Here is a 10,217-nt window from a genome sequence, read left to right as displayed (position 1 = left end):
TGATCATATTTTACAAACAACGAAATATCATACTAAATGTTTAGTAAAAAAGGGACAAAAAGGCACAATAATGAGAAGCTGAGGAAAACCTTTGTTAGCACTTGTCCTGAATTCTAGTCAACTATACAGTACTAATCATAATATACATTTTCAGACAAGAATCAGATACCTTTTATAATTGCAAAGCAATGTTTCAAAAATGTCTATTTCTAGTATTTGTGCTATAAGACACTGTGCTATAATTGACTGCAAAAAGGCAGTACATATTGCTTCAATTAATAATGAAATGTTTCACAAAAACAGTATTTTGCTTTCCTGGGGCTAAGTGACTTGTGGTTCTATTGATGGAATGGAATAAGTCTCAAAAGCATCAAGTGAGCAGGAAAAACAACCTAGGAGCACTCCTTATATTACATACTAAGTTACTTACAGTTATTTAAACAAATGATAAATTCTACATTAAAAAAAAAAGTTTCGTTTGGATACTAGATCCACATTTTGACTACCCTATTAACTATATATAAAAGCATTTCAACATTCCAAAAGAAAGTCTTCTATAGATTTTACTTGAACAATATTTAACAAATGGACCATTAGTGTTAGGCACCAAGTAGTTTCAAGTGTTCTTTCTTCTTCCTCCTCCCCACTTAATGCTTCCCCCAGTTACAGTTTGCCCTTTAAGTATCATCCTTTGTGCAAAACAGGAGGCACATTTCACAGAAATCATTTCATGTGTGGGGATCTCTTAATCTGATTGTCCCTTTCCTAAAACTGTCATTTTACAAGGAACAGAACTTAAACAATCAGCATATCTATACCTTCCTTCATTTAAATAAGTTTTACATTTTATTCCTGTGAATGTTTGTTTATAAAGATTCATAGAAAACAAAAACAAATTAAAATGACAAAAACATATTTTGTGTGTGTGTGTGTGTGTGTGTGTGTGTGTGTGTGTGTGTGTGTGTGTGTGTGTAAAAGTAAATCTACACATGAATATCATTTATGGGAAGTTATTAAACTACAATTTCATCTCTTCCTAAGGTGGTTCTGAACTTTGTTAATTTATTGAAAATAATTATATACATATGAATTGCAATGTTTATAATAAAGAACAGTACAAATATCAGACTAAGGCATGTTTCCCCACATAGGTCTATTGTTAAAACCTCCAAATACCTAGTTCCTAATGTCCTAGACATCTAAACAAGAATCTCTTTTGATGATGTTTTCATAGTATGCAGGAATTTGGGCCACAGGTAAAAAGCTGTCACTTGTATTAAGGGATCAGAGTGTAGGTACATGATGCTTAGGCTTTAATTCATTTCACCAGGCTTAAGCTAGGTTTGTAATATTGGAATGAAGGTATTTTTCCTGTACATTCAACTTTCATTCACATCAAGTTACTGAGTAACTAACAGATGCTGTATGTATACAGTATGACTGAATGGATGTCATGACTGTATTCCAAGTGTGTAGCAAGTGGTTTTTTCCATGGGAAAAGAATTAGTAGATGCTTAATTCACAAAGTAAAGGCTTTCCTGTATTGATTTAGTAATTGGAAAGATATATAAAATATTTACTAATGAGTATGTCTGGAAAAACCACCAGAAATGAGGTACCAGGGAGGGAAGCATCTGAAGTTAAGGCACCATTATTTACAACTTCCATTGTTGGCACTCACTCTGAAAGAGGTTTTAAAGACATTGGACTCTGGTGTGAATAGTATAAAAAGCAACACTATCCAGTTTCTTACTTCTTTCAACTTTTGTACTATCCAGTAGTTTTTAGCCATCCTCTATTTATGATGTACTTTACAGTAATGAAGAAAACAGCAGGGGACTTCTTTTGCTAAAATGATGTACCTTTCTCTGCTTTGATGTTTTCATACACACAATAGTGACTAGAATGTAAAATTTAGTAACAGCAAAGAGGAAAATACATCAAATTTGCAGAGTGGGAAATAGAAAGATAAGAGGGTGAACTGATACAGTACAACGAAACTAAGCCAAAATTATTACTCTGAATAGTTAAGGATGGTTGAAAAACTTCAATATCAAAAAGCACATATTTTAAGAAACTGGTAAAAAAAATTAAGTTTGGGATTTGCAGCATCCCATGGTAACTTTAAAATTATAGATGGTTCCCATAAAATTCCATCATGCTAATTTTGTGGTGGTTGGTCCAATAGATGTGCTGAAAACGCTAAGTTTGTTTAATGTCTTAAATTCTGTCCAAGTAGAAAAAAACATACAAAATTTTGTTCACAAGTCAGCAGGGTTCATTCATCTCCTCTTGCTTCCAATCATCCAACACTGGTGAATTTACAAATATAGCGTTGCCGTCAGTTGATACCATTTAACTGTCTCGTTGCTCAAATTGAAATCTTTTAGAGGAAGAGTTATTCCACCTAGGAAAAAATTCTCCCGTAAAGATTCTGCACTGAGTACACTTAACTGAAGTTCTCTTTGTCTCAATGTTTCTTTGCTATATCCGCTGTATACGAGCTGCAACCCCAAAAAAAAAAAAGAGAGAGAGAGAGAGAAGAAATGAGTTTTCCTTGGGTTAAGAAACACTGAGAAAGGATAAGGAATTGCATTGGAAGGGTGAGAGGCAAGGAGTCATAGTCAGAATGGTTAAAACTGGAGGGAAAAGGTTTTAGGCTTTCTTCAATGCTTTGTTTTTCTTTTTGGATTTATAAACCATGAGATATAGTAAACTCTGCCATCCAAATGCAAACTCACCATGATTCTGTTTATAGAAAGTATAATTCAAAGACTTCTACTTTGGAATGTGGCAAAGCGTATCATAAATACTATGTCCCTTAGAATTCTTCCCAGGAAACTATGCTATAACTTATGCAAAACACCTTCCTGACTTGTATGTTTAGCTACTCAGTTGAAAAATCTTTAAAAAAGGATTGGATTTAGCAGTATAACATAGGTCAAATGTGATAGAAGAAAAAAATTAATGTTACAAGCAAGTTTAATTGACTTCACTAAATATCTACTAAGATTTTTAGACATCTTTAGGATCTCACAAAACTTTCTCAAACGGCTAGCTTTTTTTTTAATTTTTTTTCAAACAGCTAGCTTTTAGTAGTTAGCTTTGAAAACATAAAAATCTACCAATTTAGTAATCATATATGGGGGGTGGCTCACCATTTCATTAAATGTTGGGTTTCTAGTTTTTCGTGAAATCTTGGTTTTACGTTTTGATGTTTTGTGGGTATCAGGAAGTAGATATGTTTTTACATAAGGGTTTGGGTCCGTCCCATCTTCAGTAACCTATGAAGAAAAACATTTTGTTAATATTTTTGCCAGTGTATACATTTTACATGTATTCAATTCAATATGTTTTTATTAAGCATCAAACAATGTGCTTAGGCCTTGGGTTTTAGACAAAAATGAAGCAGTTCATGTCCTTGAGGAGCTTATTACTATCTACTAAGAAGAAAATGATGTACATCCATATACATATATGTAAAATATATATAGAGAAGAGCATTAACAACTGGTGTAATCAGAGAAGGCCAGAGGTGCTATCCAAGCATGCTGCTGGAGAAAACAGGAATGCTCTACAAGGCAGGGGTACAGGAGAGCATTCTGGCCATGGGAGAACCACTGCACAAGACTGAGAAGTGGATGACACAATGTGATGAACAGGGAAAGCTAAATAGGCCAGTTTTTGGGGAATATAGAAAGCATGAAAGGGAATAATGTAGATCATCCTAGAAATAAAGGTTAGAAGCAGAGGTTGATAGGATTTAAATGCCAAACAGAAATAGTTGTCCTTTTCCTAGAGGTAGCAAAGAGATAACAAAGCCAAAGAAAGAAAGGGAAAGCCAGTCAGGTGTGATTAACACCAATTTGCCAGATTACATAGGACCCATTGGAAAAAGAGAAGTTTGCCTAGTACCGGATAGACAACCCCCAAGGTGCCATTTTATGCTCTATAATCTCTTCTATCTTGGGCATTTGTCCTTTGGTTTTCTTATTAGTTCCCATAGTTCTAATCCTTATCTACACACAGATGATTTTTATATGTATATATTTAACCCTAATTTCTCTTCATCTTTATCTACTTGCTGGATAATTCCACGTAGAGGTCCTACCAATATCTTAAATGCAACATTAAAAACTACTAAATGTATTCTCTCTAAATCTACTCCTAGAATAACCTGTCCTGTTTCTGTTGATAGCACTACTGATCCTCTCAGTAAGTTGCTAATAGTTATAACTTTGGAGTTATCTTATTCTTATCTAATTTGATACTAAATCATGTAGATTCCACATTAATAATATTTTTGTAACCATCTTTTTTATTTTTTTAAATTAATTTATTTTATTTAGAATATTTTCACATGGTTACATGATTCATGTTCTTTCCCTCTCCTCAAAACCCCTCCCCCACCCCGCCCCCTGTAGCTGGGATGTAATTCCACTAGGTGTAACCATCTTCTTTAATTTATTCTCAATGTCACCATCCTAGTCCAAGGTTACAGTTACCTCTTCTTGGCATGACCATCAGAATGATCTCTTAACCTCTCTGCCTTAATTCTTTTTTATTTTATTTTTATTTTTATTTCTATCTTCCGTCTTGGAGTCAATACTGTGTATTGGCTCTAAGGCAGAAGTGTGGTAAGGGCTAGGCAATGGGGGTTAAGTGACTTGCCCAGGGTCACACAGCTGGGAAGTATCTGAGGCCAGATTTGAACCTAGGACCTCCAGTCTCTAGGCCTGGCTCTCAATCCACTGAGTCACCCAGCTGCCCCCTGCTTTAATTCTTTATTCTAATTTTAGCATATAACTGCTGAAATAATCTGCCTAAGGTAGAGGTTTGATCATCTCCTCCTCAAAATTCTTTAGTGGTTCCTCATTTTCTCTAAGACAAAATACAAAATTAAGTTGGGGATTTAAAGCCCTTGCTTTAAGACTTCCAGTTGCTCTTCTAGCCTAATTTCCTATTACCACCACTTTCATACATACTATATTTAAGTCAAATGAAAAGACTAGATTTTTCCTGAATTTAATCTCCAACCTTGATACATTTGGAAACATCATGCCCTTGCTTGGCATGCACTTCCTTTTCATCACCCCCTGGAATCCTTATATACCTTAAGTCTCAGCTTAGATGCCACCTCTTTTATAATGCTTTCCTGGATTCCTCCTAATTGTTAGTGCTCTCTCTCTTCCCAAATTTTAATGATTATACTCAGTTATTCAAGAAAACACAGATTACAAGAGTTGAACTATAGATGAGTTATAATGTGGGGAATAATAGATATTTGTTGACTTGAAGTATAAACATAATAAAAACAAAAAATTGAGCTTTCTTTATTCTTGCTCACCAGATCTTTGATATGCATCACCATGATGAATAAAGTGCCATTTCGGTAAGAGATAGACAGTTTCACTGCTCCTCCTACTTGGCCAGAGGTAGGACTCAAGGGATTTGCATCTGAAAAAAAATAAATAAATGTTTTTACCTTTATTTTATCCTTTTGCTATGAAATGAGTCCAAGCTACCATTAATGAATGTAAATAGTTTTGGTTTTTTGGGGAACCACTAAAGAATACCACTCCTGGGCTAAGGATGGTCCCTAGCCCAGATGAAAAAGGAGGAGGGTTGGGCGTGGGGCTAGCAACCCCACCCTGTAAAAACTACATCTGCTAAAGAAACTGCAACCTAAAGTAGGGGCAGCTGGGCTAGCTCAGTGGATTGAGAGCCAGGCCTAGAGACAAAAGGTCCTAGGTTCAAATCCGGGCTCAGACACTTCCCAGCTGGGTGACCCTGAGCGACAGTGTGACCCATTGCCTACTGGTTGTGGCCCTATGGTCCTAGAATGGAGTCCCAGGATAAAAAAAAACAAAACAACAACAAAAAAAACTAAAGAATTTTGAGGAGGAGATGATCTTAGGAAGACTAAGTAAAAATAAATTTGATAATATGAGGAAAAAATTAGTTAACCAAAATATACAGTTGTTATTCGTAAGCATTTATAATCTGTTAGAAAATCCTCTCTAAAGAAGAAAACAGACTATCTGGAGAGATGGTGGAGAAAAAATTCACATATGTTTTAGCTATAATAGATATAGGAAAATCAGCCTGAATATCATTTGTAGGTAACAAATGTCTTTTGGAAAAGGCAATAATGACATGTTAAATTACACTTTATAACATGTAAAAGATATTTATATAAAGCTCGTTTAATCTTTACAACAACCATACAACCAATTTATTAATTATTGATTAAGTGACTTGCCCAAGGTCATACAGCTGCTAAGTGCCAAGGCCCAAATGGAAACCAGGTCCTCAGACTTTTCCAGGGCTTTTCCTATGTCACTTCAATGCCTTCCAAATATTATCTACAAAGGGAGAAGAAACAGTTTACCTGCAGATCTAGCAATTCCTTCAGCTTTCTCATCACGAAGTAAAGGATGGAAAAAAGTACAAACAAGATCACACTGGGTTTGAAGAGGAAAAAAAAGTTGCTTGTTAGTTTAATAATTATTAAGCACACTGGAAATAAATAACATATATAACACATTTATAAAAATTACCTCGGCAACATCTACTGAAGAAGTCATCAAACTCTGTAAATAACTGTTCAACTCAATTTTCCTTTTGGCTGCTACATCTTTTATGTGAGTTCTACCCAGGACCATCCTATTAGGAAAGCTAAAAAATAAAAATAAAATTGAAAGTTACTCTTGTGTATGTAAATTGCTCATTCAAATAGAACAATGTTTGCCCCTAAATTATCTATGTCTTCATCATGAAATTTATACAAAGTCACAACTTATAATAAAATATTCTAGTGTTCAAACTCAAGAAAGCACAAATGTTTTTAAGCAGCTGAGATGGGAAAGTTCAGTAGTCCATTATTTTTTAAATTACTTTTTTTTAAAAAACCCTTACCTTCTGTCTTGGAGTCAATACTGTGTATTGGCTCCAAGGCTCTTGAAGAGTAGTAAGGGTAGGCGATAGGGGTCAAGTGACTTGCCCAGGGTCACACAGCTGGGAAGTGTCTGAGGTAAGATTTGAACCTAGGACCTCCCGTCTCTAGGCCTGGCTCTCACAATCCACTGAACTACCCAGCTGCCCCCTATTTTAAAATTTCAAAGGATGAATTATTTTATTAATGAATGTAGTCTTGTCACATTACAGAAGGCTGTTTCATGAGTTGCTACAGATAATAAAAATCACCAGGCAAAGAAAAGTGGCCAAAGTCCCCAACATATAACCCAAGGAGATCAAAGAGAGAAAAAAAAAGATCTAGTATATATAAAAAATAAACATAGTACTTTTGATGGTAGTTAAAAACAGGAAATAAAGTAGGTGCCAATTGACTGGAGAATGGCTAAACAAAATGGCATATATAGAAAAAACAAAATGAATTCAAGTGAGAAGAGAAAATTTACACAAAATTCTATAAAATAAAGTAAGCAGAACCAGAACAACAATATAACCAATACCAAGAATGTAGACAAAAAAAAAATCATTGAAAAGTCAGTGTTTCCAGAAATGATTGTCAGAAAAACAAAATGGATTAATAAAACTTATTTCAAAGTTACCAGACAAAATGTCTTCCCAAATGCCACCACCCAAGAAAAATATTCAATAGTCTAACAAGAGACCTTTGATCCTCCTCAAACTTCGTCTCTCCAATCTATCCTTTATATTATTGTTAGACTAATTTTATTTACAGATAGATCTGATCCATGTTATTTATTCCTTTTCTTAAAAAAATTGTCAATGACCCTACTCTTCTAAACTTCTCTTCTTCTATCAAAGGTATTGCCATCCTTCTACTGTCCTGGGTTCATGATCTCAGCATTATTCTCAATTCTTCACTCTCCTTCATCCTAACATTATATCTCACAAAATCTCTTCTTTGGATTCACACAACTACCAGTTTCATTCGGGCCCTTATCACCTCTTACCTAGATTATTCCTACATCCTCCTAATGGGTCTCCCTGCCTTGGAATCTCTCACCACTTAGCAGAGACAGGCACACAGTAGGTTTATATAAATGCTTATTTCTTTCCATCCTAAAACTTGCCAAAGTAGTTTTCCTTAAGTACAAATCCAACTATGTCACTACCCTAACTGAACACATATTAGTGACTTCCTATTTAGGATAAATTATAACTAGCCTCCTCTGTTCAGCTTTTAAAGTCATACATAATCTGGCCCCAATTTATCTTTCCAATCTCACTGAACTATACTCCCTCCCTTGAAATATGCAATCCAAACAAGCCAGTCTTTTTATTCCTTACCTATGATACTCCATCCCCCCTATTTTGTGCCTTGGTGGACCCTATACACCTGGGATGAATTCCTTCCATAGCAGCAGCAGCAATAGCAGCCTACTCATAGCTAGCATTTAGATCACATGTCAGGGTTTGCCAAGCATTCTACAAATATTCCATTTGATTGTCACAACAACCCTGGGAAAGTAAGTGCTTCCCAGGTACTATTATACAGGTGAGAAAACTATGGCAGACAGAGATGAATTGCCCAGGGTAACACTGTAAGTATCTGGAGTTGGATTTAAATTTCTTGACTCCGTGCCAACTAGCTGATTCAGTCTTTCTCTCTTTAAGAAGCAACTCAAAAACATCGTCTGTAGGACACCTTTCCTGATGTTTTCAATCTCTAATGCCCTCTCTTCCAAATTATCATGAATTGAACTGTTTTATAGGTTTGGATTTATTATGTTTATCCTGTCTTTTTATGTGTACTTCCTCTCTCACCAGAATGCAAAATCATTTTTAATTTTCTATTTGGTTCTTTGTACTTTGACCCCAGCACCAAGTACTGGCACATACTAGGTTAAATAAATGCTTGTTGACTGATCCCTCAGTAAAATGTAAACTCCTTGCCAAGTACTGACAGCCCTTCACAGTATATTTTCTGCCTCAGGAGGAAGGGGAAGGAGGGAAGGAATCTGAATCTCAAAATGTCAGAAAACAAATGTCAAAAATTATTTCTACATGTAATTGAAGAAAAATTTTTTTAAAATTTTAAGTGGGATAGATATACTAAATAATATCACCTATTAGTCATTTTGATTTAAGGCTCTCTCCTTAGTGACCCCCCCCCAAAACACATGTTATTTTCTATATTATTTTTATCATTTCTAAATGTAAAAAATGTCCTAACTATATTCTATTTCAATTATCTTATCTAGATGTGCTCATAGACCTCCAATAAAACCTTAATCTACTGCCTTATAATGGTATAATTAGAATAAAATAGAAGCGATGCTAGCTGTGCCAAAAAGAAACCCAAATGTTTGGAAAGAGTCCAGTGAGCCAGGGAGATGCACAAAGGCTTCTAGTACTTGTCAGAAATGGTCCGTATGTTGTCCAAGGACAAGCCTGGCTAAGAACATTGAGTATTATCATTAGAATGTTGACCAACTAGTGATTTTCCCCCACTAAAGTCACAGAAACTCATTAACCAACTCGTCATTTATATGTATATACCTTGAGAAATCTGTTAGTGATTTTAATGGTATTCTTTTTTTTTAAACCCTTACCTTCTGTCTTGGAATTAATAAGTGTATTGGTTCTAAGGCAGAAGAGTGGTAAGGGCTAGGCAATGGGGGTTAAGTGACTTGTCCAGGGCCACACAGCTAGGCCAGATTTGAACACAAGTCCTCTGGACTCCAGACCTGGCTCTCTATCCACTGAGCCACTGAGCCACCCAGCTGACCCCTAATGGTATTCTAAACAGTCATTTTGATACCATTTTTCTAAGATTATCTCTACTAATTAAAAAAGACACAATGAAGTTAATAAATCTTTATAATTACAGGAGTAATCATAGAAAAATAATACCTAAGTGGCCATTAAGCATACCAGTAAAGTTGGTAATGGAATACCATTGTGCTAAAAGGAATAATGAACTGGAGGAATTCTATGTGACCTGGAATGACCTCCAGGAATTTATGCAGACTGAAAGAGCAGAATCAGAAGAACGTTATACACAGAGACCAATACACTGTGGCACAATCAAATATAACAGACTTCTCTACTAGAAGCAATGCAATGATCCAGGACAATTCTGAGGGACTTATGAGAAAGAATGCTATCTACATCCAGAGAAAGACCTATGTGGAGTAGATAAACAGAAGAAAAACATTTCCTTGATCACATGGGTTGATGGAGATATGATTGGGGATGTAGACTCTAAATGTCCAAATATTAGT

At 35.3% G+C, this 10,217-nt stretch overlaps 1 protein-coding gene across 3 annotated transcripts in view; it reads right to left on the bottom strand.

Annotated features, from left to right (window-relative positions):
- Nucleotides 1-1,642: 1,642 nt before the first annotated feature.
- PIK3C2A (phosphatidylinositol-4-phosphate 3-kinase catalytic subunit type 2 alpha) overlaps nucleotides 1,643-10,217 on the bottom strand; it is a 102,715-nt gene continuing 94,140 nt past the window's right edge. For all 3 annotated transcript variants that reach the window (XM_044682113.1, XM_044682115.1, XM_044682114.1), the window contains 5 exons: nucleotides 6,561-6,678; nucleotides 6,392-6,464; nucleotides 5,348-5,457; nucleotides 3,159-3,284; nucleotides 1,643-2,504 (listed from right to left, as the gene is read on the bottom strand). In XM_044682113.1, coding sequence (XP_044538048.1) covers nucleotides 2,322-2,504; nucleotides 3,159-3,284; nucleotides 5,348-5,457; nucleotides 6,392-6,464; nucleotides 6,561-6,678 — 610 coding nt within the window. In that variant the 3' untranslated portion in view covers nucleotides 1,643-2,321. The remainder of the gene's footprint in view (nucleotides 2,505-3,158; nucleotides 3,285-5,347; nucleotides 5,458-6,391; nucleotides 6,465-6,560; nucleotides 6,679-10,217) is intronic.

The sequence above is a fragment of the Gracilinanus agilis genome, chromosome 6 (assembly GCF_016433145.1).
Source record: "Gracilinanus agilis isolate LMUSP501 chromosome 6, AgileGrace, whole genome shotgun sequence".
In the NCBI taxonomy this organism is placed as follows: domain Eukaryota; kingdom Metazoa; phylum Chordata; class Mammalia; order Didelphimorphia; family Didelphidae; genus Gracilinanus; species Gracilinanus agilis.
Note: the sequence above shows the minus strand (reverse complement) of the source record. Positions and strands in the feature narration are given on the sequence as shown.